At 39.6% G+C, this 27,659-nt stretch overlaps 1 protein-coding gene across 9 annotated transcripts; it reads left to right on the top strand.

Annotated features, from left to right (window-relative positions):
- Positions 1-479: 479 nt before the first annotated feature.
- Positions 480-27,478, top strand: LOC114477917 (protein SOGA3-like). 9 transcript variants are annotated; one of them, XM_028470621.1, is made up of 13 exons: positions 480-575; positions 1,201-1,966; positions 3,179-3,403; positions 3,495-3,653; positions 5,064-5,135; positions 5,384-5,703; positions 5,804-5,960; positions 6,215-6,281; positions 7,233-7,779; positions 8,751-8,880; positions 9,204-9,320; positions 15,123-15,294; positions 19,412-19,542. In XM_028470621.1, exons 2-11 carry the CDS (start codon positions 1,244-1,246, stop codon positions 9,318-9,320), a joined length of 2,517 nt encoding a protein of 838 aa, XP_028326422.1. In that variant the 5' UTR covers positions 480-575; positions 1,201-1,243; the 3' UTR covers positions 15,123-15,294; positions 19,412-19,542. The 9 variants fall into 9 exon arrangements, with proteins under 9 accessions (XP_028326422.1, XP_028326424.1, XP_028326426.1 ...); XM_028470622.1 differs by having other exon boundaries at positions 487-592; XM_028470623.1 differs by lacking the exon at positions 15,123-15,294 and having other exon boundaries at positions 19,412-19,534.
- Positions 27,479-27,659: the final 181 nt, after the last annotated feature.

Raw genomic sequence — 27,659 nt, 5'->3', positions numbered from 1 at the left:
TCTGACCACCACCACAATTCATACTCATTCATACAAGACAATGTGGGTAAAGTGCCTTGCCCAAGGACACAATAACGATAATGACTTGGATAGAGCATCATTGGAACCCCCACCCACTCTATGGCCATGGTTTATTTATAGGAACGCCTTTGGATACCCTTCTCTTGTGCTGCTATATAGAAGAGTGTAATCCAAAAGTTGGCTCACTAGGTGGTACTAGTGGTTCTTTATTGCACATAAAATTGTATTTGGTTGTTAATATTTAGCATTGTTTCTTTATTTCCCCTTAAACTGAATATGTGCTGTGCAAAATGCATTACCAGCCTATAAAAGGAAAACATATATAGCCCAAGAACTGTCTTTATTCAAACTGTAATAAAACTCTGCCCAGAGGCTCCTGAACAGTGTTTCTTGTCCTCGTCCAATGAGAGGAGCCTGTGTGAGCGCTGCAGTCTCCATACCAGGCAATGATGTAATGTCATGAATAATGAAACAGGTGGTGGAGACTCAGCATCTCCTCATCCTCACCATAACCACCACCCTTCAGCATCCGACGGAGACGAAGACTGAAAACCGTAAGAATAACATTTATGTGCGTGATTATTCTTTTCTTTCTCGTGTTTTGGTTTCATTAATATGAAGAATGAAACTAACTATAACGACACGGAAGGGCAAACATCTGACTGTGGTCCACGTTCTAGGCTTTGGCCTGCACGGTGGGAGTATATATAGTGTTGTAGAGGACTTAAATAGAGCAAAACACGACTTTGCACATGCTTTTCTTCATTTCATGATTCGACAGTGCTTCGTCTTTTGTTATAGCGATCAATCATTGTGCATGGCAGCAGCTGATAGGAAGCTTTTCTTACACTATTGCTTTTATGGTGGCTAAGGGTTGTATTTGATGTCTTGGTGATTAGTTAATGGTTCAGCTTTCTATCGGTTGGACCTTTGGGTTGGATGATTATTGTCCTCTGTTGGGCACAAAGCTTGATGCAAATGGAGTTTTTTTTTTTTTTCTTTTTTTTTTTTTCTCAGCCTCATTTTAAGGCTAATATTTGCCAGATCATGAGATGCTAATGACTGTGTGGTCATTTTTTTTTTTTTTTTTTTTTGCCTCACAGATATGATTTGGTTGTAGGTGAAAGGTTGTTCTTTCTACGTTTTAATTGGATTTGAACTGTCGGGTGTGTCTTCCAGCATCAGGGTGATGAGTGTGATGGGTGTTTCTCTCTAACACACCATGATGAACCCATCATCTGCCGACTCACCGCGGCACGCAGACAATGGCACCCGGAAGCAGCAGCAACAGCCGCGATCGTCATCTCCAGCCGGTCAGAAAGACGCTGGATGTAAAACCTATTCAAAGGGCTGCGGTAGCGGGTCTAAGCCGGCCAAACAGGCACCAGGAGGAGGAGGAGGAGGAGGAGGAGGGAGGAGCAGCCGCGGACAATCCCCGGTTTCCGCCGGCAGGGAGCGGCCGGTGACCGTCAGGGGCTCGGCTGCTGTCCAGGCCGCTGGTGCTGAAAGCCCGACTCTCAGCAGGCCTGCGGCTCCCCCTGGAGAGGACTCTCTCCGCCTCGATGCTTCTCCTTCCAGAGCAGATCCGAGCCGTGTGGTGGTCTCAGACCAGCCGTGTGCGTCCAAATCTCCAAAGCTGAGAAACAAAACCCCCAAAGCTGGAGACTCTGCTGCTGCAACAAGCAGTGGGAAGAAAAGCTCCAAAGGCACGGTGGGATGTGGACCAGGATTCTGGAAGGAAGGATGTTTGCAGTCAGAGCTCATTCAGTTTCACCTGAATAAGAGCTTGGGTAAGAAAGGCACCAAGATGCAGAAATCAGCATCTCCCCCAGCCTCAGAACCCGAGCTATCCCCTGAACATGACAGTCCACACCCGGCTCCACAGCCAGACCTCAGACTGCAGGACGAAATGGAAAAGCTGGAGGATGAAAATGAAGATCTAAAGGTAAATAAACAATTGGAGTGACATATGTAGATTGTATGTATGTGAGCTACTTCATAGGTACTGCATATAGTCTGAAGGGTTACCAGTTAGAAAATAACTTGTAATTCGAGGTTTAGACAATAAGGAAGGCTAGCAGTAACTTAAAAAGGTAAGAAATGTTTAAGTTTCAACATGCAACACTTTATTTCTCCTAATTTATGCAAGTGTTCCATTTTCATTACATTCCATAGAAAATGATCATCTTCCTATTTTACTATAGCGACTAACAAACAACTTTTAACTGATCGTTTGTAAAAACATTTGTAAATTATATTTTACAAGAATCCATCTTGCATTTAAAAAGATATATTTTATGTGTCATATTAAATATAGGGTTAGGGGTTAAGGTTAAGGTCAGGGTAATGAACAACACTTAATGACAGCCTTCATGACACCATATAATAGGTGTCATGTTATAATAATGACAATGTAATGTCAGCCTTTATGTAAAAAACTTCAAGTAAAGTGATATATATATATATATCTTTATATTTTTTAGGGTAGACGCACGCAGACAAGCATTATTAACAAAAACTTTATTGATTTTTTTCCCCCGATAAGATGAAACATATTTCAAGAAACGGATCATTTTTCCTCTTCATTCTGACTTCACCTATTGTTTTTCTGTATACAAACATACACTCAAGAAAAAAAATAAACATAACAACAGAGGAAAGTCATGTCCTCAGCACAAAATGAATGCAAAAGTTGTGGTGTCACGCACAAGAAGTGAAACTATTATTTTCGTATCAGGGTCACGTTTCCCTGTGAGATGGTGTTGTGTAATGTGACTTTGAATTCCAAAGTCAATCCTTTGAAACCAACTTTGGCATATAGCTTAGAAAAGAGTACCTATGAGGAAAACCTAAGGTTAAGCTGTATACAGACACTTTCAAAGGGATCGGATTAGGATAGTTTGAAGGAGTTATAGTGCATATATGAAAGACACAGGGTATTATAGGTGCAGCTGCCATAGACAATGGGAAAAAAGTCCCAGTTTAACAAGAATTAAGATGGTTGGAGATGAAGAAAGGTGACTTAAAATAAACAACAGAAGGATTTTAACATTTAACATGTTATATTGTGTCAATTCCAGTGCTCGGTTGTTGGATCTGTTGCTTTCCGATTAAGATGGAAAAATATGTGCTAAACCAATTCTTACACGTTTGCTAGAATGAAATCGAGGAGATGCGGGTGGAGATGGATGAAATGAGAGACACCTTCTATGAGGAAGACGCCTGCCAGCTGCAGGACATGCGTAGAGAGCTGGAGAGGGCTAATAAAAACTGCCGGATACTGCAGTACCGACTGAAGAAGGCTGAGAGAAAGAGGCTCAGGTTCACAGACAGCGGCCAAGTAGATGGAGAGCTGCTGAGAAGTCTGGAGCAGGACCTGAAGGTGAGTCTTGAGAGGAATGATTATTATGATTATTGAACTATTAATTGATCAGTAATACCTTAAACTCAAATCAAAATGGTTTCTTTCCAAGGTGGCAAAAGACGTTTCTGTGCGTTTGCACCATGAGCTGGAAAATGTGGAGGAGAAGAGGACGAGGACGGAGGACGAGAATGAGAAGCTGAGGCAGCAACTGATAGAGGTGGAGGTCACCAAACAGGCCCTGCAAAATGAGCTGGAGAAAGCCAAAGAGGTGACATTTTTTTACGTGTCCCACTTCCTGCTTCTAGACACATGATCCAGGTTGTTGTCTAGACTGTACACAGTTTTCATTCTAAATGAGCAGACAGAGCAGCAGTGCAATACTATACTAAAATAAAGGAGAATTTCATTTCTGCCATTCACTAATAAGGACTTTATCCAATTCTAACTTTTAACTAAACCAGATAAAAGCAACCCAACTAACGAAAGCTAATCAACCGATTCATCTTTTTGCTTATCCAGTTAAAGAGTTGTGGAGTTCCAGGCCATCATAGCTGTAGATGCAGCTTACCTCCAAAAAACATATGATTTGATTTAGCTATATACAGCAGATGAGTGTTTATTAATTGAGCTTGATAGTTTGTTTGGACACAAATATGGTTTGGTTTATATAGTTTGTAGCAAGGAAACAAACATTTGATACTATTAATGTGTGGATTTATGAAATTAGAACCCATGTAATGCTTTTTTCACCCATCTCCATTTGTTCTAACAACCCCAAAAACATGGTATTTGAGGTTTTTGTTGCCAAACTCGCCTGATATCCAGAGTTTTAGCCTCTGAAAAGTTATTTTCCGAGCAACTCTACACAAAAAAGCTGATTTGCGGCCCACTTATGCATATTCATGAGCGGGCGTGTCTATATTTATAAACACGAGACAGAGCGTGGGGGCGGGGCGTTCGCCGGTACATACATAGACTGTAGAAAATACATACTGTACATAGCACTGGGCGAAGGACGCTGAAATGCTCACCTTTGTGGGCGTGTCTGTTTACATGTCAACCAGATAGCTTCCTGGAGGCGTGGCTTCTCCAACTCAGTGCCGCGTCAAATTTGTCATCAAAGTGGGAACGCGTCATCAAATTGGAGTGAGGTGTTTGGGCTCATCCTGCAGTAAGAAAGGAACAAATCACCCTCTAACTAACGATTGAGGGAATCAATGAAAAAACACTTTGTGCATGTTTATGAAGCCCAAACAGCACTTTATGATGCTATGCGTAACATGGGCCCTTTAAGAGTTGCATTGCCAAGATGCAGCATAAGATACAGATACTGTATAGGCCTAACAGATGTTTATGTAATGCAGTCAGTCACACAATACAGAGAAAAGTGTGATATTATACACCTATCACAACCAATCTGCACTATGCTTGGACAGCATAATAAATATTGATATAAAGACCAAACCAAACATAATTTAATAGCCTTTTAAACCAAACGTAAAGCTGGAGGGACTCATCTCAAAGGAGTGTAACGTCTGCTGTGGTCTAGTCTAGACAAAAAGCAGCTTAATCTGATTTTGATTACCGATAAACAGTTTTTTGGCTAAGGGACTGAGCTCTGGAAGATTTCACTAACTGAAGGGTAGCTGATGACGATGTTATCATTGTTTTCCTGCAGCTCTCACTGAAGAGAAAAGGAAGCAAGGACATCCAAAAGGCAGAACGAAGGACTCCACAGACGCCAATCGAGGTGAGTCAGCAATTCATGGAGGCTATTATTAAAACATTATGGTATGACTTTAGGTAATATGATTATTGACGAATCCCTTTTATATTCATAAAAATATAATATACCAATCAGTGAAGCACCATAAGATGGAAAAACACCAACACTGTACTATTGCAGTATTTACCAATACAAAAAAAAGCTGAGCCTTCTAATTTCACACTAAAGGATACAATAAAATCAAGGCTCAATCTTATTATTCATCTTCTTAGGAACAAAATGAAGATTTAAAGTGCCAACTGGCCTTTATCAAAGAGGAAGCCATCTTGATGAGGAAGAAGATGGCAAAAATAGATAAAGAGAAGGATCGACTTGACCACGAGCTGCAGAAATACCGATCCTTCTACGGTGACGTAGACAGTCCATTGCCTAAAGGTGAGGCTGGCGGTCCTCCTACCACCCGTGAATCTGAGCTGAAGCTCCGACTACGCCTCGTGGAGGAGGAGGCTAACATCCTTGGGAGGAAGATTGTGGAGCTGGAAGTGGAGAACAGGGGACTGAAGGCTGAGATGGATGACATGAGGGAGGACAGGTACCAAATACGTGTTTTTTTTGTTGAGGGATAAAACAATCAAGCGTGAGATTTTAGAAACTTGTTCATATTTGATTCATTTCCTTCTGTTTTTGTGTAGTCTGACAGCAGCAGGCGCGGATGGTTCTAGTGGAGGCCATGTGAGCAGAGAGCAGGGAGAGGCTCTGTCTGAGCTCAGGCAGCAGCTTCAGCTGGTGGAGGATGAGGCAGAACTTCTCCGCAGGAATCTAGCTGACGTAGAAGAAGAAAATAAAAAGGTAGGTGGCGGTGCTGATGCAGGCAGTTTGATCAGAAAAGGAATGTAAAAAAAAGATTTTTTGATAAAAATCCATAACTGCAGATATAATCGGATTCAGATTGATTATCCTGCTACACAAGCATGATGCAAACTTCTGTGGTAAAATATAACATCTTTCCTTTTATACACTGACAGTACTGTGTAAGTGTTATAGTTTATATATATTAAAGTTTAATACTATACATGAAAAGGAATAACACTGTTTTATTTTAGGTCACAAGTGAGCTCAATAAACTGAAATACAAAGCTGGCTCCCATGAACCGGGATCAAGACATGGAGGTTTGTTTGTGCTTTAATTATTTTTAGTCCATCATGAAGAGATCATTGTGATTTAAGACGTTTGCTAAGCAGAGAACGTATTAGATTCAAACAGATGTGATAGAATGGTGTGTCATGACTTGATTAAAATTCAACTATTTCTAAGAAGAAAAAAAAATACTCAACTTGACTTAAGGCTCTTGACTTTGGCTGAATAACAACTAACCCAGACAAAAATATCCCATCCTTAACTTCTTCATACATGAGCTTTGCATGGGCGAAATTTGCTTAATTCTACTCTCTTTTTACCAAGTGATGTAAAACCCAAATTAAAGTTGAGGAATAGAAAAGGTAATGCCATAAGCCATTTTCTGTAAAATGATACTAGTCTTATACTTCCAGGAAACATGTTGTAGTCAAAATGAAGATTGTCAGTGAGTTCTTAGCTTCTTTTTTTTTTTTTTTTTAAATACTTTGGCTTATATATATTACGAATGTTGAATATTAGCTTTTTGCCAATATTTTATATATACCAACATTGTCCAACACTTTAATTTCGTTTTCTGATATTAAATAATACTTTAATTTCCTGGAAGTATTCCAAATACAACATAATCTTGGAAAAATAAAAAAATAATTCAACTTCAGTTATGGAAAAAGTGCCATATTTATTTTTTTAACATGTTATCTCAAACATGTAAGAATACACAATAAAATAAATAAGACTTTCCATATATATATAGGGATACAAAGTTTGCCTTACACAGTACGGTTTATGGTCCACACACACTCCCTTTGCTGATCAGATTGGGTATCAACTAGTCTGCTGTATCTAGTCTACCAGAAGTAGAAAAACAACAATGGAGGGTAGAGAGAGTCAGCATGTTAGATTCTGAAAAAAATGAAATAAGGAGGTGTTAAAATCTTATTTGTAAATTATTTTCCACCTCTTGTGTTTTCCTGCGACCTAAGGAGGATCTGACCCTGCGAAGCTGGAGGCCATACAGGAGGAGCTGAAAGCAGCACGTCTACAGATCAATGAACTGAGCGGCAAAGTAATGCAGCTCCAGTATGAGAACCGCGTGTTGCTCTCCAACATGCAGCGCTACGACTTGGCTTCTCATCTGGGCATCAGAGGCAGCCCCAGAGACAGTGATGCTGAGAGTGATGCAGGGCGGGATGATGACATGCCCTCAGCCTCTGCTTCCTCACCTCGCCTTCTCCCTCCGCATCGCAAGCGTGAGGGTCCAGTTGGAGGAGAGAGTGACCCTGATGAAGTAAGGAACATCCGCTGCCTCACCCCGACGCGCACCCTTTACTCACCAGTAGACAGCCGTTTTTTATCCAGAAGCCTGAAGGACCGGCAACACATGATAGACATCCGCATAGAGGCGGAAAGGCTGGGCCGGACCATCGACAGGCTTATCGCTGACACCAGCACTATCATCGCAGAGGCCCGGGTGTATGTCACCAACGGGGAGTTATTTGCAAGGTTGGATGACGATGAGGAAGGTGGCAGGTAATGAAGGCATTAAATCTGGAACAGGAATGTGTGATCACTTTAGTGTTGGCTTTTATCTCAGTGTCTAAGATAGACATGGGCAAAATGGCGACCCCGGGTGCAACATGTGGCCCTCAGTCTAATTTTTTGCAGCTCCCAAAGCAAATCCACAAAACATGTAATTCAAGAAGTTGGAAGGAATATAAAGCCCAATATAATACACAAAATAACTCTGAAAACACACGAATCAACAGCAAAATGCACAAAGTGGACAAAAACACAAAATGACTCATAAAACAGAAAAGGACAACAAAGACAGACACAGCAACCACTTAAACAAAACAAAATGACTACAAAAACATCAACAAATTACAGAATAGCTCCAAAGACACACAAACTGTGAACAAAATTACACAAAATGATTGGAAAATACAGGAAACAACAACAAAAATTCAGAAAGCGACCGCAAAAACGCACAAATTGACAGCTAAAATGCAGAAAATGACAGAAAAATACACAAAATTACAACAAGAACACAAAAAATTACAAAAACTCATAATAATAATAATAATAATAATAATACATCACTTTTATATAGTGCTTTTTGGACACTCAATGTCGCTTTACAGAATCAAGGGATTATTCTTTCACTCCACACTGGTGGTAAGCTACTGTTGTAGCCACAGCTGCCCTGGGGCAGACTGATGGAGGCGAGGCTGCCATAGTGTGCCATCGGCCCCTCCGACCACCACCGACACTCACTCATATACTACATTCATACTAGGCAATGTAGCTGTCTTGCCCTAGGACACAACCAAAAAAGACAAAACCCCTTTTTCCCTCATGCTATCATTATTCCTAATGCTGACATGAATGTTGATAACGTGGCCCTCAGATCAGATACAAACACATTTTTGTGGCCCCCGCTGTGATAGAGTTGCCTATCCCTGTCCTAAGACGTTAGCTTCATGTGTGCTTCTGCTCCACAGGATCAGAGAGCATGAGCTGCTCTATCGCATCAACGCGCAGATGAAAGCCTTCAGGAAAGAGCTGCAGAGCTTCATAGATCGTCTGGATGTCCCCAAGCAGGAGGACAAACAGGCGGAGGAGCCGTTGTCTGTAAGAAGAGACAACAAACACAGTTATTCTGTCTCACAGGGACTCCTGTTAATCTTCCTCTTGTCTTTTTCCTCTGTCTTTCGTGTCCTCCAATCAAGATGTTTCAGCCCATTATTTTGCTGATTCTCATTCTTGTTCTGTTTTCCTCATTGTCCTATGCCACCATTTTTAAATTGGTATTTCTTTTCACCCTCTTTTTTGTTCTGTAAAGCATACATTCGCCACAAATTCATGTACGATATTATTGTTTCTTTATAACAAATTCATTCTTTTTTTTTGTCCTTTTTTTTCTTCATTCTGTTATGCTGAACATATTACGTAAGGTTTCTCGAGATGCAAGGCATTATCATTTACAAGGTTTAACTCAAGGAACTCATCTGATCTGCTGCTTTCAACGCTTACTGGAGGTCAAACGCTTTGGAGCAGCAGAGGTCGGCTAGGTAAGTCCACATTTTAATTAACGGGCCATTCTAATAATTTAGCAATTATTTACAGTTTATTTTTTATTTTATTGACTTCTAGGTGTATACTTTCATTCTGTTTATTTAGTAGAAGTTATTGCCTTTTCTTTGTGCTGATCAGATATCCGTGGCTTAGGGGTATGATGGATAACATTGCTGCAACTGCAGGATCATTGGGCGTTACCTGGTCTTATCTTGCTTTGTTTTGTAGCCGTTTGTCCTGAGATTGTGTCGGGTTTTCACCACATTCCATTTTCCCTGCAGTGCTTGTGTGCATCTGTGGTTGTCCGTCTCTTTGTGTTAGCCCAGTGTTCGTCTGGCATCCTTTCTTGCGTGTACCCCCGCTAAGTATGCTGGGAAAAGCTCCAGAATAAGTGCAAAGTCAGTGATTAGCAGTATAGTCTCCATCATATATACAACTTTTACTACCGGTAATCAGTTTAAACAGTCTTTTTACTCGCATCCAACACATTCGCACACTCACAACAGGGATAATGCTTTGGCATGTGAGAAAACAGTTCATCCACAAGTTTTTTGGTGACTTTTCTGAGACATTCTTGTTCCTCTGCATAATATGTAACAAATCCTCCAGATGGCCCATGGAAAATGAGACCTTGGCATTTCATATTCTTTGTAAAAATGTCCTTAGCTGAGTTTCAAAATCCTAAACTGTGCAAATGGTAGATGGGTTCATTAAATAGACATAATCACTGTGAGAAAGGTGGAAGGTGTTTACTTATTGTCATTTTTATTCAATCACTGGGTTATTTTTTTTTGCTACGTATTAGGGCCAGCTGTGGAGGGAGATGTCTAGAGACCTTAGAAAATGGGGCTATTATTCCTGTTCAGCTTTCTGTCTTTGCAGCTGTAGGCTGTCACTCTTTCTTTTCTTTTCTTTTTTTCCCTCCAAACTAAGCCACGGCATTCCAGTCTGGGTATCATATCAGCTTTTTTCCAGGCAGGTTTTTGAGGACATGTATTGCATCATCTTGGATCACAATAACAGTTTGTGATGTGCGGTGAGGTTGATGACAGGGGTTACGTACATGTTGCCAAAAGTAATGAGTAGATTGTTTCAATGTGCGCATTCACTTTAATGAGCTCTTATTTTGTACCCTTAGTGCTTAATGCATAGTTGGCTCCTCCTTTAATAGCAAGATCACAATACTTTTAATAATATAGATTGTGTATGTGTTGTAGACACTATCTACATGCCTTCTAATCAATTAACAACAAAAACTGCAATATAATAATAATAAAAATATAATAATAATAACAATATAATAATAATAACAATATAACAATAATAACAATAACAATAATAATAACAATAACTAGGCAAGACCTGTATTTGTAAGGCGAATATGTATTTCACGATTGAAAAAATTGGCAAAAATGACAACCTGTATCGGGATTTGTTGACAAGTTGTTCTTTTTACTATTTGAATTGAAAGTAATAAAAAACAGAAGACTGACCTTGAGTGAAGGTCAAGGTCACACATTGAAAGGAAATGTTGTTCAATGGTACCAGTCTGAGCACTGCATCTCGATTTGTGGCCAAGTTATAGGGAAGAAAATATTTTTGTTGTTTTTCTTTTGACGTCATGAACTTTGACCCCTACCAATCTTTTTACTGGTAGGTCGTACAGCTTCGGTTCAACAAAAGAAAATACTCCACTTGAGATGAGCTTTTCGTAAATGTAAGCATCGAATTTGTACGATAAATAGTCGCAGAGATATGGAAAAAGTTGGTTTTTGACACTTGACGCGACCTTGACGCTGACCTTGACACTTTGGCTCCAAAAACGGTTGACTGCAAATCCTGGACATTGCCTCTATGAGATGACATGTGTCATTAGTGTTGCATTAATAGCTCAGGCGGAGTTCCAGGACAAAGGATTTGCGGAAGACAAATGATGAGAACTCTTACGATAACAATGTATTTGGCAATTTTCAAATGCCAAATACAATAATAATAATAATAATAATAATAAAAATCCCAATTTCAGCAAATGTAGTAAACCAAAAATACATCTTTTGGTTTGTGGGGGAAAGACAGAGTACCAGGAGAAAATCCATCCAAGTGCATGGAGAACTTGCAAACTTCAGAGTGGTTCCATGAAGCCTGAGAGTTCAACTCAGGCCTTTTTTGTGTGAAACGGAAGTGAAATAATAAATACAATTATAACAATAATGATAACATAGTTCTTTCCAAAATAAATGCAATTTTCTATGTTTGGTTTTTCAAGGAAACAAAGCCACTCATCAGTTACAGTGTATAATATCTGGGGCTGCAACTATGAAAGATTACACAGCAGCAATTAAAAGAGTTTAAACTTAATTTCCCCCTAACGGAGCCTGTTTTTCTGCAGTATTTGTGGCTATTTGTCACACAGGAATTTGCACCCATTTTCAGGAAGTAGTGGCAACAGTAATAATAAGTTTATAAAGCCAAATATTGGTCACAAAACAATGGGAAATCAGTCAACTACCATCAGCTTAATGTTTTTTTCCCACAGTTTGAATGGGGTTATTTCAGTCAGGGAAAACCCAATTTTTTTTTGTCTCTGCAAAAACATAATAATGAAAAACTGAAAATCACATAAATAGTCACATGGCCCCACAGTTATTTTTTTTCTTTATCTGAAAGTGAGGCAGTAAAAGCATTACATTCAGCTCACATTATTACAAAGAGGTCTTTGTGGAGCACCAGTAGTTGGCTGCCTCTTTATAGCTGTAATGACTGAAATCAGTTTCCTTGTGACTGTTATACTCAGTCATGCTGAGAATTCAGAGGAAGAATGAAAGAGTGACATTGGTAAGTTTGGCTGTGGGTGGTGAGGCGCCTTGCAGTGATTTCTTTGATTCAAATGTTTATTAAAAAGACATTTTAGCAGAGGTGAAAGTGATTACATGTACTCACATTACTGTAATGTTATTGGTATTTGTACTTTTTTTGAGTATATTTCTAAATGTGTAATTTTACTTGTACTTAATATGTTTTAAAAGAAGTTAAGAAATTAATTAAATTTCTACACCCAACCGTAACTGAGTTTTTATTTTTATTTTTAAATGATCAGTGAACATTGTGAAACTACAAAAATGTGACATTATAGGTATGTGTATAATGGTCTAAAGAAAGATGTAAAGAGTACTGGTATATTCTACTCAAGTAGAAGTACTGTTACTTCATTGAAATTTATTCGTACATAGAATACTCTAGTCCAAAAAACATCTCAGTATAAATTTAAAAAGAAGAGATGAAATGTTGCACAATTGGAACTTAATTTATTAAGCATAAAAGAAAAAGTTTGTCAAAATGAACAATTTTTTTTTTTTTTTGCATAAAATAACACCAATTAATTCAATTCCAAAATAAAAAAAAACATTTCAGGGTCTGAGTCTAATTAAAGCAACATTTATTAACTCTAAAAATGTGAAAATAAACTCCATTTAATGCTGTTTTGGCGCCGTGCATTACGTTTAATCTGATTGGTCGGCTATGATGTGACGCATTTGATTGTTGTCAGGTAAATAATTTTTTTTCTTGTTTCACAATGTTCGTTAGACATTTTAAAACATAAAATAATGATTTACTCAGTAATGGTTGTGTGTGGAAATGTAACAAATTACTTGAAACAGATAGTACAAGTAAAATTACTGATTTAGAAATATACTTTTAAAAAAAAGTTGACTTGACGCCACTAATTTGTTGTCATGGTAACGGGGAAAGGTGTGGCGCGAGGAGGTGATTACGTGAACCTGTGTTTGTTTCCTTTGCGGCTCCGTTCGGTTCTCCGGCTTCAGGGAAGTAAAACTCATGGTTACAGGAGGTAAAAATACACCCGAGTGAAGTGCACGATATTTTAGGAACCTCTGATTTACTGGCTCTCTGACTTTGCCCGCGGTGGATTGTCCTGTGGAGCAGAAGGAGAGGACAAAAACAACGAGGGGACCTTTGAAAAACCAAGAGGAGGACGAGGACAGCAGGGCAGGAACCGATGGGGACTCTGGAACCACAATGGTAAACATGAGGGAGGTCAAAGGAAACGTCTGGATTCAGGATCCAAGCGCTGCTGTGGGGCCGACAGGAGATTTGGTCGGATTTGGGTAACTTTCCCCCATGCCAAACGTCAACCAGGCTGCCAGGGAATGGAGTATTTTAACAGTTTGCATTGGTTTCTTTTAGATTTAGAGTAGGTGTTTTGACTTTAGTGACACTGACAGTAATGTGGAGCGCGCTGGTGAACGGTGGGGGCGGTGCCGGTGGAGGATACGTCCAGTCCCAGGGATGGGAGTTTGTGCCGTGCCACAGGATGGAGAGGGCGGACAGAGGCAGGGGCAAGAGCCGCAGTCCTCTCAGGAGGATCTCCTCTCCACCCACCGTCTTCAGCCACACATACGAGCCCCAGTTCAGTCCTTCACACGCCGCTGGAGGTGGAGAAGGTGGCGCGGGGGTCCCTAGTCTGGAGGTCCTGCGGGGACACATGGGAGCGGGTCCTGAGCAACAAACGCAACACACGAGGCTGAAGAAGAAGTTTGAGGATTTAAAAAAGCGACACGTGCAGGACAAAGAGGACTGGCTGCGGGAAAAGGAGTCTCTGCTGAGAGAAGTGGCAGACATACAAGTAAATGGGAACTATATTATTAATAATACACATTGTTTGTTTCATTGGCAAAGTGCTACTGTTAATTTTAACAGCAAATTTTTATTTAGTGTTTGTCAGTCTTTTTTTTTTTTTTTTTTGACTAATTGCAACTTAGTTTTAGTCAAAATGTAGTCATCACGACTATTTCAGACAGTTATAGTCTATTTTGAGTTAACTAAATGGCATAAAAGAGTTACTAAACAGCAAAAACACTTTTTCCCCCCTGCTGAAAACAAATATATTTGTATATGAAGTAGTGTTGTTTGCGTCTTGTTCAACTCTTGACATTTTAGTTGAAGTATTTAAATTTGGCATATTTTGTTGTAAAAATGTAAGAGCGACAGCTCTTTATTGGCCGAAACCGGCTTTAGAAAGGAATTTTGGCTATTGGTCGAGAATGGTGGTTTGTGACGTTTTGGTGGCTTCTTACGTCACTGTTGGCTCTGCCCCTCCTATAAAAACCAGCACCTGTCGACTCTGCAATCTGTGACTAGTAGGTTGGATTGAGAGAATTGGAAACAGAGAGGTGTAGTGAGTATTGAGTTGGTAGTGAGCAAAGCATAGATGGTTTTTTTTGGAGATTTTACAGTTTAGACTGGGCGTGTCTTAACCCCTCCAGGAGCCCCACCCATAATCAGTGGCACATCGTTAAAAATCCAGGAGTTCAGTTTCTTTTTAAGATTTTAGTTGACTAAATCTATTATAGATATAGTTGACTAAAATATAAAGCACATGTTTTTGCATTTTGTAAATGTTCGATTCCGATTTATCAACCAGATATTTGATGGTATTAATGCTTGTTAATACACAGACAGATTTGACACAATCAGCTTCCTATTGGATCACTTACCGGCTTGTCCCGCCTTCCACACAAAATAAAAAATGTATTGAATACCTTCCAAAACAGGTTTTTGTTCACATTTTACTCATAATCTTGTTAGTCACTTGAAAAAAATTAGTTGACAAAAAACACAAATAGAAGTTTTAATGAACAAAGTTCACACCGTTTTGTACAGGTTGAGGCTAAACCGTTGACTTCCATGTTAGAATTTGAAACACCAACTTCTTTTGGCGCATTGATGAAAAAGAAAACATCAAGGAGTTTAACGCTGCTCTAAATGTTTCTGTGCAGGGAGGGGAAAACAGGAGGATTCTGCTTGACTTGAAAATAGTTTTGGAGGAGGTGCAGGCTGAGGTGAAGAGAGAGGAGGAGAAGAGGAGTGAGCTCCAGCTGCAGAATACAAGAGACAGATGTGCCTGGGAGCTGGAGAAAGCTGAGCTCAAATGCAGGATTGCACAGGTAGGTGAGGGATCGTATGTCTGTCTATATGTGCATTTGTCATGCATCGGTTTGAGTCAGTCCCAAGGTGTGCAAAACAGAAAAGCCTTAGGCCCAGCCAGTGATCTTCTATTCAAAGGTTGGCAAATGTTTGTGTTTTTGCGTTTCTTGTATATTATGTTTATCCTTCCTGTCTGTGCATGTGTGATATTTTTAGTGTAGTCCAGGGCATCTATCCAGGTCAAGCCTCAGCTCAGACAAAATATTTGTTCTAATGAAACAAACCCTGTTCTCAGCTTGACCCTGGAAACCCAGCTTGACTTTTACTGTCTACCTAAAGACAAACATAATATTGGCTTGTTTCTAAAAAAGCTACCCACGAGTGGGTAAAATTGTAAGAAAATATGTACCAAAAAAAGTTTGCATACCAGCGCCATGCTGTGTCAGGCAATGTGATCACCAAGAACAATCACACACAGTCATTCTTCAAAGCAGTGTGAATTTAGGGATTTAGCATTTCTTTTCTGCTCATATCAGATTTATTTTGGAGCTTTCACAGTTCAAGTCTGAATCAGTTAGAATTGGCTCAGTCTTTGTAGATGAAGAGGAAAATGTTCTGTTATGGATTTATATTCATGCTGTGCAAGGCTTGGTCCCTTAGGTTCTCTGTGATATCAGTGTCTCTTTATCCTTCCCATTGAGCCTCGTGTGAATCAGATCACAAAGGTAAAACCAAGTTCTCGCACACAGTTCTCCATTTGTTCCAGAGACAAAGTTCACAATCTCCATTGGGTGGTGGTGGAAAATCAACAAAGTGGGGCCATAACAATCTGCACTGGGCAAAACCACAACTGACATATGTAAGGCGAGAAAAATTTAAAACAGCAGCATGGTTTTGGCAGGCTCAGAAACCTACAAAAACACACACATACATGCGCGCGCGCACACATACACACACAGCATCGTTGGGATTATAGATTCTCTTCACACAATAGGAGTCTTTAATTATTTACTGTTCTGCTCTGTTCTTAAAACAAACAGGAAATTGATAACATGCAGGATGTCAGACCATCACACAAACATCTGATGGTTCTTTTTTGACATTAATATTTGGGTCATCTGTGGTTTTTTTGGTGCTTGCAGCATGTTCAAAGTTTATCTGTGTGAATACTCACAAAGTGCAGGACACAAACGCACAAAGGCAGATTTACAGTTTTCTGCACAGATTGTACAGACTGATCAGGGGAAATGTAGTTTGGAGTGAAGCCATGCTGCGCAGAGTTTGCTCTATTGCGAAAATTACCTTGTCTCGATGCCATATCCGTTCACAGTTAGACTTACACCAAGCACAATGTTAAACCTACTTGTCACTATCCATCCATCCATTTTCTGTCCCGCATGCAGGTCAGAACTCTTTGGATAAGTAAACAACATATGCAATCCCCAGTGCAAAAGTGCTAGCTCTTATTGGGCGTTAAGTGGGGGTACACCCTGGACAGGGTGCCAGTCCATTGTAGGGCAACATATTTGTCACTATTTAACACAAATAATGTTTACTAATGTAATTTTAGCCTATATGTTAAGACACTGCTGCCAAACTTCCCAAGGTTTCATGATTATTACATTCTAGTTAAAAAAATAATGCTTATTAAAAAATTTGAATTCTTAAAAAAATTAGACGTTGAAATTATCTCATGTAACCAGCAAGATAACGCCTTCAAGGTATCTTAGACTTGCATTTCGACTAGATGGTAAAACATTTATGCAAATTCAGGATAAAAAATGTATGCAAATTCAGGATAGAAAATTTGGTTGTATAAATAGTTGGCAGTTCTCTTCGAAAAGAAGGTAATGTGTTTATTTGCACGTTTTCCTCCATTGGGTGATCCTGAGATGAACTGGAGTTTTTTATTCAGGGAACGCTGCCTTCAAGCCTAACTCAGCAGGGAAAGGTTCTGTGCTCGGCAACCCTGAACAGGATAGACAGCTGTTGAAGATGGATGGCTGTCAGCCGAGTAAACTAAGAATACCTTCCTTTCATTTCAAAAGTAAATCTGAACATTTTCAATTTGAAAGCCATTTTTTCATGAACAGTGTAAAAACCAGTTTGGAAATTTTTTTGAGATGTGCAGGCAGATTAATGTCACTGCTGATCATATTAAGAATGGCTTAAATCATGCATTAATGCATAAATAGTAGAATATTGTAACAGTAGCCAGTGCACCAGGGAATTAATGTTTAAAGGCCTTTCAGTCAATAGCTAAGCTGCGTGCGAGCTGTTTTACTGACCACTAAGAGCACAAAACCAAATAAATGTCAAGTAAGTTAATTAAATATGTAATTCTAGGCTGAAATTTTACACCGTATTTTGTGTAATGTCCCAGCATTGTCGTGTGTCACAAAATTGTCCCGAAAAAATCACTCGGCCACTAACAGTGGTAAACATGTTGTGGGCCCACTAGCAGGACTAAAACTAACAATCTGTGCAGTGGGGGTCAGCAATGCTAACCAGGACTAACCACAAAGCGGCTCTTTTCAATTCAATTATTGCTTCTTGTCAATTGGAGTAGATTTCAAAGTTGAAAAACATATTAAGCTGGTTCTGTTTGTTGTATGTTGGATTCGGAGGCAACTAATGAAGAGGGCTGTTCTAGCAATTTGTATAACACACTTACCAACAGAAAGTAATGCATGTCCGTAGACTGTTTATAGGTTGCAGGTTTGTTTGGCAGGTATTTTAATGGTCAACACCAAGACAGCATCTTAAGTCCATGCCAGAACTCAGGAGTCTTTGGTCGTATATATTTCCAGGCATTGATTTATGAATGTTGCTGGCAGCTAGGAGACATCTCACTCGGCCATAGCAGCCACCTCCCCCTTTTCCCTTTAACTCGGCTCCCCAGCTCCTTCGGAATGTGACATTGTGCAAGGCTGTGTGTCCACTATTTATAGTGGGTCACCCTGGTGACACAGTTACCTTTATATACCCTTTATATATACACACAGACGGTGGTCAAGAGCAGTTAGAGGATTAAATTGTACTCGGGGTCTGTATTTGTATTTTGTGTCAGTATGTCAACAAGCGTAACTTGATGCTTTGTAAGAAAGTTGTTGCAAATGCTTAGTTTCTTCATTATCCATAGAATACACTTTAGTTTTCAGTTTTCTATCAATATGAAATGTTAGTTGGATTTTTATTTTGTCTCGAAGCGTCTTGATAAAGCATTTTAAGTTTTTGTTTACATCAGAATGTTTATTTACATGCAGCAAATGGGTTAGCTTGCAGGACAGCAACAAATACTAGATTACGCACACATAGGCGGGGTCATGATTTGTTTCCAGAACTAACCCCAACATTTTTGGTCTTTACTGGCAGATACAAATTGCACATTTGCCGCAGAATGTGCAGATGTGTGAGAAAAACATGTCTCTATTCTTGGAACTCCTAGATGTGCAAGGCAACATTGGAAAATTGGGAATTTCCAAGTACCATTATTGCTGTAATTTGTGTCTGGCATTTTTACATGTAGTCAAGTGTTAAAAGTTGTTAAACACGAGTAAAGCACAGCTCAATTCCTTCTATATTAAAATGTTTAATAATTGTAACAGGAAAAAGGCAATCTCTTTAAGTCTTTAGAATGTTTCGGGATCAAAGCTGAAATATGCAGCAGTATTTGTGAGGTTTTTGTGGTGAAAGTTTAATTTTTCTACAGATCTGTGATTGAAAAGTAGATCACTAGAGTATCATTTGACTCTACATCTGCTGACATGCTGTGCCTGAATCTAGCATATCCTGCTCTGTATCCTGTGTTAATGAGGTACCATTGAAAAGAAACCTGAACCCTGAACTTATAAAGCCAGACTGTTCATACAGGATATCTTCAGTGCTTCCATCTTTTGTCCGTTCTTTCTCCTCCCTCTGATGAACCCACTCACACTTATCCCCAAAGGTGCATTATTTTCTTGCTATCTTCCTGCCACTCCTTTACTTCTCCTAATTCCACATCTGACATCCTGCCATGCATATCTAGATACTCTTTCTTTTTCTGTGTTCTATATTTGACAATTACTTTTTCCTCCACGTTCTGACTGACATTGTCTGTTTTAATGCATGCTCTGCACTCCTTGTTTGGTTCTCGTAGTTGGAGGCTAGAGACACTACCAGCCAGGTGAGCAGAGGCGTCCAAGCAGCAACAGGCCCTGGATCCATAGCATCCCAAAGTCCTCGAGAACAGCGCCAGGAGGCCTCATCGCTGCGCAGGGAGAGAGAAGAACAGAGGAGAATCCTGGTAGAAACTCAGTCTGCAGCCATGGACCTGCGCTGTCGCCTGGAGCTCAATGAGAGGGACTGGTTACGGGAGAAGGCTGAACTTCTGGAGAGGTTTGATGTGGAGAGAAGAGAGTGGGAGGGCCAGCTTAGAGATATGCAATGCAAAATAGAAGAGGTGAGTAGTTATATGTCTGTGCCAATGAATATGAGTCATGCTTTTCCATTTTATTTTTTTCCATTCTTCTCAGGCAGTTTTGTCTTGGAAGGTAATAGGCACACAGAGCTTTAATTAGACATTCCTCATAACTGAGAGGCAAATGATAACATAATTTATTTTGTGGATGCATTATCAATATTAAATGTATTGCTTATAGCACATGTTCATTTTCAACACATGATTTACATTTGATGGAAAAATCATCTTAGTTCTGTATTTTGATCGTTTTTGCAGATTTTAAGGTTTGGTGTGTCACAGTTAGGAGCAGAATGAAAGCAGGAGTAAGAGAGACTGTAAATGGAGAGAAGGAGCATGTGACCATTTCAGAGAGAAAAACACCAGACAGGGGAACTATTAGCAACTTCCTGACAAATACATAACACTGAATTCATTGAACAGCTAACAGATTGAAACGATTCCCTCCCACACATTCTGTGCAACATCAAAACTGTCAAACAACATTCCTGTTGAGTTTAACTGCAGAGTAGAAGGAAAGGATAGAGCCAAAGGAGAAATGCAAGAGCTTAGTTTCTACCCAGAATCAGAGCCTGTAAATTGGGATCATCTCTGACCTATTGGATTTTACTGAAAAACTGCTATGCATTATACAACCCTTTTAAACAGAAACCAGTAGAAGTAGTCTCCTATTGAACAACACGTTACATTTGTGATGAACAGATCTACTCTACAGATCTAACTTCTATCACAAATAAACGATCTAGTCATTCATTGATTAAATAATTTATTAACCTTATGCAAAATCAGTTGCTGCTCCAAGTTGAATGTATTGTTTTTGTAAAAGTGTGGTGCATTTAACATAAAATGAGTAATCCAGATGTGGGTGAAGGAACACCTAACCAAGCAGCAATTAGGCACTAAAACGTTAACAACTCGTACATCTAGAATGATTGTTTTTTTTGGGGAAAGCTGCACATGTGTATTAGGTGCAGTAAACCTATGGCCTTTAAATGGATCGTATAAGATGAGAAAATGGTCGAGGAAAACATCTTGCAGTCATTCAGTTGGGGATTGTTGGGAAAGTAGTTCAGTTAACATGAAGTTGTAACTGTATAGAGCAGTGCTTCTCAAATGGGGGTACGCGATGCCACAACAGGGGATACTTGAAAGACAGAGAAAGTGAAAAATTAGCAAAGAAAAGCATTGAAACTCTTTGGTTTTATAATGTCTATTTCTAGTTTAAAATGATAATCATAATAATGATGATAAAAATGATCTTGATTAGAACATAAACTGAAAATACAAGGGTCAGTCATGGTCTCACACCAGGCGGGAGATGACTGGAAATGATAAAAACTATAGGAATATGTCTATTCAGGAGGTACTAAATACTCTTTTGTTCCACTTATTTACCAAATTTAGATTCTTTAAAATGTGTGTTAGCAAAATATAGTAGTCGGACAAATGGGATACTTGGATTCAGAAATAAGTGAAAGGGGGTATTTACTATAGGGGTGTTGAAAAAAAATCGATTCGGCAATATATTGTTATAATACGTCGCGCGATTCTCGGATCGATTCAACATGCATCCATATCGATTTTTTAATTTTTATTATTTATTTATTTTTACCTTTATTTATTTATTTAAAAGAAAGTACTAACTTTCTGCATTTATTTGTTGTTCTAGGCATATATCTCAGTTAAGTTAAGTCAAAGTTGGTTTAAAAGCCACAGACAGATTGCATGTTACTTTATTTTAAGTTGTTGGCACATGGCAATGTTTTGAGTGTAAAATATGCCAATAAAATATGTTTCATACATAATGTTCTCATGAAGGTGTACAACATTACAGATTAGTTGTTTCTTAAGTCATACATTAAAAAAAAAATCGCAATAATCGACTTATACTTTAATACCGGTATGTATCAGGATACGAATAGGATCACCAGATGCCAGGCAATACACATCCCTAGTACGTAAGCCAAAAAAGTTTGAGAACCACTGGTATAGAGGTTTCTATAGCTTTTAGCCAGAGTTCATCCAATTTTATATGAATGAATAATTTAAAAGTTAATAATCCTAAAATATTAACAACTTTCTATGACATTAGTTTGTAAACGGGACAAATGAAGAGTCGATCCAAAATGAGTAGGAATAGGATAGGCTAAATGTATCACTCCTGAGGAAAAGCTGGATTTATTTCTCTGTGTATGTGTGTTCAACCTTTCTGAAGTCGATCCCATCTTTCCCATGTTTAGCTGTACTGTGAAGTGAAAAAGAAGCATGGAAAACACAGATTGGACAGCGAGAGGCAGGAGGAGGAAGACGTTGATCACAGGCTCAGCATACGCTCCACCAGTACAGGCTCCAGTTTGATCAGTGACCTGTCCCAGTCTGAGCCACTCAGCTGCAGCAGTCTATCAGAAGCAAACACACACCTACCTTTACGTCAGATCAGCGCTGATGGTGGGTGTAGTGACAGAGGTAACCACCTCTCCACCTGCGTCCAGGCTGACGATGTCTGTGACATTACGTTTGGTGCTGGATTAGCCCAGCGTGAACAATTCCAAGCACAGCTCCCTCGGCAAAAAGACTCGTTCGCTGTCTGTAAGGACGTGGTGGATACATCAGAGCTCGATGCTTTTCAGCAGGAAACGTTTGGATGTAGTTTACCACAGAAACTTGCTCCTAGAAAAAGTGTAGAAAATATCCAACTTAATTCTCAAGAAAGTTCTGTTTGTGCCGGGTTGAGTTACAACAGTGATAAGAAGAAACACACCACTGCTCTCAATGCTGTGAGTGGCGTTTTTCATTCTCTTTAATCAGCAGTGATTTTGTTTGGATTTCTTCTCTTCCTCATCATCATCATTTTAAAGCTTGTGTGATTTTTAAATCTATTTACAAATCCCTCTCCGTCTGGCATTTTTTGTGTCCCAGGCCCTGAGGGAGATAGCACGTGTAAGTGAGGAGCTTTGCAGCTACCAGGATGAGATTCGAAAGAAGAGTGGAGACAAGAGGTAAATCAATCTGTACAAGCTAAGAGTTACAAACACACTTTGTTGTCATGCAGTTCAAAAACCAGCCCAAAATGTTTGTATATTAGTTTTATGATATTACAGTGTGTTTACCTTTCCCTCCTTTCAGGGTTAGACCTGAGTCCTTGTATTTACTAGAGACAAATGAAATTGGCTTTGGACATGATAAAACCAGTGAGGATGTGGCTGCAGCTCAGTGCGATCTCAACCAGATCTACAATGACTTTCGTGCTTTGGAGAAGGAAAACTGGATCACTTTGTCTCTAAATAACACGTTGCAGTCAAAGAGCGGAGCAGGAGAGTCCTGGGTAACAGACTCTGCTGATCCAAGTAGCTACAGAAGCATGCAGATGAGCCCTGGAGTACCACCTGAAATGGATACTGCAGCCCCGCCTCTTCCTCCCCGCTCTTCCTCCTGGAATCTGAGCGCTCCTCTTCAATTGGAAACTGAACTTTACATCCCAGATACTCCAGTGTCGACAACGAGGAAATGCCACAACCCTTGTGTTCTAGTGGACAAAAAGTGTAACAGCCCATCAATTGTCAAGAAGTTTGAAGCTATGCTCCAAGAAAATGAAGGGAAAGTTTTAATTGATGGTGAGCTAGCCTCATGCTCTGTTCCTGCAAACTCCAACTGTAGCACAGGCTGCTGCCACAACCGCTGGTCCTGTGATGCAAGTAAGCTCACGGGCAGCAAGCTAGCGTCCTATGGGACTGTTCAGAAAAGCTTCTCAGAGGTCAATATTAGGAGTGCTGGAAAAGATCTGCATTCAGCTTCAAAAAGCCCCGAGCTACAAATGCCTTCATTTGTCAGAGAGTTGCCTGTAGACCTACTCTTGTCCTCACTAGAAACAGCTCCTGTCATCTCTGACCTCCAGGGCTCCAGGAGAAACCTGACGCTGGAACGAAAAACAGCAGAGTTCAACAGGACTTTGTTTCAGGCTGAGATGGGCCGGGGGTTAGGAGAACAGGACCATGTTACTCCCACAGATACTTTTTCTGTTCTATGCCAATCAGTTCATTCAGCTTCACAGGAACATTTACATCCAAAGGAGATGAAATTTCAGACGCATTGCACTGATGCCATCACTAACGTCAATCCCGAGGTGGCGCTACTTCTTTCCCTGTTAGATTCTACTGTACAGAGTCCTGAAGTCCAGCCAAGAGAAACGAGTTGTGCTATTGAGGTTCAAGAGATCAAAAGAAAACAAGAAGCCCCATCTGCCATGTTTTATGAACAGCCACAGACGGACTTCTGTGAATCTTCTCAAATTCTTACACAGCAGTGCGAGATCAAGCACCTAGTTCAAACAGAAATTAGTCCGAAGAAAAACCAACTGAGCGCAGCCCCAGAGAGTCTTTTTTCTGACTCTGTCTTATCAATAATCCCCAAGCCAGGTCTACCTGTGGATAATTCCATCTCCACAAAAGAGAATTCCCACAGAGAAAAGCCTCAGCTAGCCAGATCCACAGTGTCACTACAGCAAGTGTCTGCAGAGAACAAACAAAGAGCAGTTTCACAAGCAAAGCATGTGAACATTCCTGTGCACCACCAGCCTGACTCTTCCAGACCTGGGCCTCGAATGATGAACGACCATCCCTGGAAGCCGCTCACGCTTGCTGCATATCCACGGCCAGAGGGATCCAGGTCTAACTATGGAGCAGTTGAAAAGATTTTAAAGAATTACGAAAGTGCTGCTCGCGCTCAAAAAACCCAGAATCAAGTTAACGAGATGACTTCAAGCCCTAACGTCAGCCTCAGACTGGAGGAAAGTGTAACAGAGATGAACAGGCTGAACATGGACCCGTTGTCTTCAGCTCCAACACTGAGACACACACAGACCTCACGTGTCTCAGAGGCACACATCACACATGCACAGCTCAGTGGTGGCAGTGGCCTGGGAGTAAAAGAGATACAGCTTATAGTGCAGGTGAGTGACACGGACACATATTTAAACGTATATATTCATATGAACGTCCTGCGTCTGTGTGGTTTTAATTTGAAAGTTAAGGTGTTTGCATCATGAAAGCTTTTAAACTGTTTGACGTGAAAATCATTTAATCTAAGTGCTTTATTGAAAGCTGGGCAAGTCATTAGACAACAGTGAACTTGCATATTTGGTTCTATTCTGATACACAAAGCAATTGCCCTTGACTAAGGACAGCGCTGGTGGGAATGTTGTTTATTTCTGGTATGTGCCGAAGAGACAGAAACAGGCCAAAGCCTCAGTGATAATCTAAGCATCTAGGCCATCCCCTTGTGTAAGGGCAGTGACAAAAGAAGTTATTATGGGATGTAGCAGTATGGGATGTCTGTCATTAACACCTGGTTTGATATTTACCAGCCTGTTCCTTCATGTACCTAAGAGATGTATTGAGTATGAGTATTTTCCATTAGCTGATAATCAAGTACAGTATTGACAATATGATAATCAATTACAGTATTGACAATAGGCCAGTTCACTGGTGTTTCATTCCCACCACATTACCAGCACTTTTCTACTCTTCTCTTGTCTTTTGTTTAACCATTTAATGTTCGAATGTTCTTAAAAATAATCAGGGAGCAGATAAAGATTTAGGCCTCATAGATCAATAAATCGAAGATCATTTGTTGTAGAAAAAGACGTAAAAGGTGGAAAATGCTGCATAAAAGTTTGTCATGATCTCCACTGTAAACACTCCGTCTGTTGACATTATTGGAAAAGTTTTGTACGTTGCATTGTGGGATATGGACTCCGGTAGATGGAAGTGTTTTTTTTTTTTTACTAGACTCTTACAGTGACTTCTTGTGTTTGCTCCCGAAAACTCTGCTAAAGTGATTTCCCAACACATTTCTGGAGTTTTCACAAGTTGTGGCAAAACAATTGTCAATGTTAATTTTGAGGCTTACAAGGAAAAATCCAAATCAGGCCCAAATTGAAGGTCTGAGGCATTCTGCATCCCTCATGTGCAAAACCTTTCAGAGAATGCCAATAATATCTAAATGTTTACATTGGAGATCAAACTTTTGAGTGGCAATGTTGACCTTTTGATGATCTATGTGGTCTAGACTGTCTTTATCTGATGAAAAATGAATGTCACTTGCAGCTTTAAATTACATGTAAAGGTAGAACATTATCAGTCACTTTAGTATCAAAATAAGGATAATTCTTCTTTACTGTCTTATACAATGAATGTATCCATTGAAACAATACAATTGTATTGCTTATTAAAAGCTCTGTAATAGTTTACCAGTAGTTTACCAGATGTGTGGTCTTATAACTCCAGTTAATTCCAAGGTTGTTGATTTAAATAATTAATCTGATATGTTAGTAGTGTGAGCTCCCAGAGGAAGGTGCTGTTTTGGGGTTAGCGTTGAATTATGCCTATTATTCTTCCTAGGATGAAGATGACAACAGATGGGACACGTGACAAAATGTAAAGTACCTGTTTGTGTTTAACTGATTGTAGACAGAATGGTGTCATTGTCCTAAATGTTAATGCCATTGTTTCTCGACAGGAAAATGAGAAGAATTCTTCTTCCTCTGTTCAGAAGAACTTTTCCAGACCGGCCTGTCCAGCCAATCGGCGTCTGCCGTCTCGGTGGGCCAGCCGCTCCCCCACTTCCTCCTCTTCAGCCTCATCCTCCCCCTCGAGCACCCCTGTTGTGCATCCGTCCTTCCTCCACCAGAAACGTACTTCCTCCTTTACCTACATAGAAACAGTCATCATGTGATTTCCCTCTTACTGTGTTAAAACCAACCGAAGCCTTCAGAAAACCTCAGAACTGTGAGCCGCTACTGTCTTTATGTTTGTTTTTATTTTTATTTTATATATATTCACCAAATCAAGACTGGTTCTCCAAATCTCCACCATTAGCGACTCAAAAGTGCTTTACTCAGCGTTTGTTCACTCGCTGTTTGAATGTATGTTGTATCAAGTGGGAGCTAACAGACCAAGAAGGCATGTAAAGGTTGGGATGCAGCATCAGTTATTCAGCAGAACGCTTCAAATAAACTGCCAGGCCAGCATCAAACATGTGTCAGAGGACAGGTGTCTTATTCCAAAAGCAAATAAATTGACATCATTTATTCATATGCCAACTCTCTGAAAGGCTAACTTATACTCAGGTCTGGATTCTAGCTTTGACTAATGCTTAGCCTGCCAACTTAGTAACAGCTGACCTGTCACTGCGCCTTTTATTTGTAGTTCTAATCAGTCTGTGATTCAGAGTGATCCTGTTTCTAACTTTGTTTTGCATATTTTTATACTATTACAAAGTACAGCATAACATTGAACCGAGTCACAGAGGCGCCTGATTGGTTCAGTCAGTTTCTGCCTTAAACATCAGTTCCACTCTGACCTGTAATAACAAAAATTAATTTGCTTCATGCTTAAGTTCAACAAAAGTAATGCAATGTTGTTTTTTAATATATCTTTTCACCAAAGGTTGGTTTCGTATGAATCATCCTGTATTGAAAATTAGATGCAATCATTGTTTGTAGTGTCATTCATTCTCCTGTCGAACTCCTGCTGAAATGTGATTATTATTTTTGCTTTTTTTGTAGATATGTTATGACGCTCATAATCAATACATGAAATTACAGTTTTCTACTTTTACTACTTAGAAATGGTTGAAAATCAGAACACTACACAAACGAGTCATTCATTTTTTATGTCAGAACAATGGATGAAGAGAGATGATGCTTTGGGTGTTTTTTCTTTAATAAATATGATAACATGTAAGGATGCTGATCCTCTTCTCTCTTTTTTTTGTTTTTTTTTACAGAAGACAAAATACATACAGTAAATGTATGTGGACTTTATTTACGCGTGTTGCTTTATCCTATGTGAATATCTTGTGGCCACAAATTAGTATTTTGTGCGCAAGTCATAGATTGAACTGATAAGTTCCTCTTCTGTTCATATTC

This window comes from Gouania willdenowi, chromosome 16 (assembly GCF_900634775.1).
Source record: "Gouania willdenowi chromosome 16, fGouWil2.1, whole genome shotgun sequence".
Taxonomy (NCBI): Eukaryota; Metazoa; Chordata; class Actinopteri; order Blenniiformes; family Gobiesocidae; genus Gouania; species Gouania willdenowi.
Note: the sequence above shows the minus strand (reverse complement) of the source record. Positions and strands in the feature narration are given on the sequence as shown.

What these genes read in the sequence shown, in the direction of transcription:
- LOC114477917 (XM_028470617.1), top strand. Translation starts at nt 13,571, where the DNA reads ATGTGGAGCGCGCTGGTGAACGGTGGGGGCGGTGCCGGTGGAGGATAC. An exon ending in TGCAATGCAAAATAGAAGAG is followed by an intron (nt 19,715 to 21,972) that starts GTGAGTAGTTAT and finishes TCCCATGTTTAG; the next exon opens with CTGTACTGTGAAGTGAAAAA. An exon ending in ACACCACTGCTCTCAATGCT is followed by an intron (nt 22,510 to 22,651) that starts GTGAGTGGCGTT and finishes TTTGTGTCCCAG; the next exon opens with GCCCTGAGGGAGATAGCACG.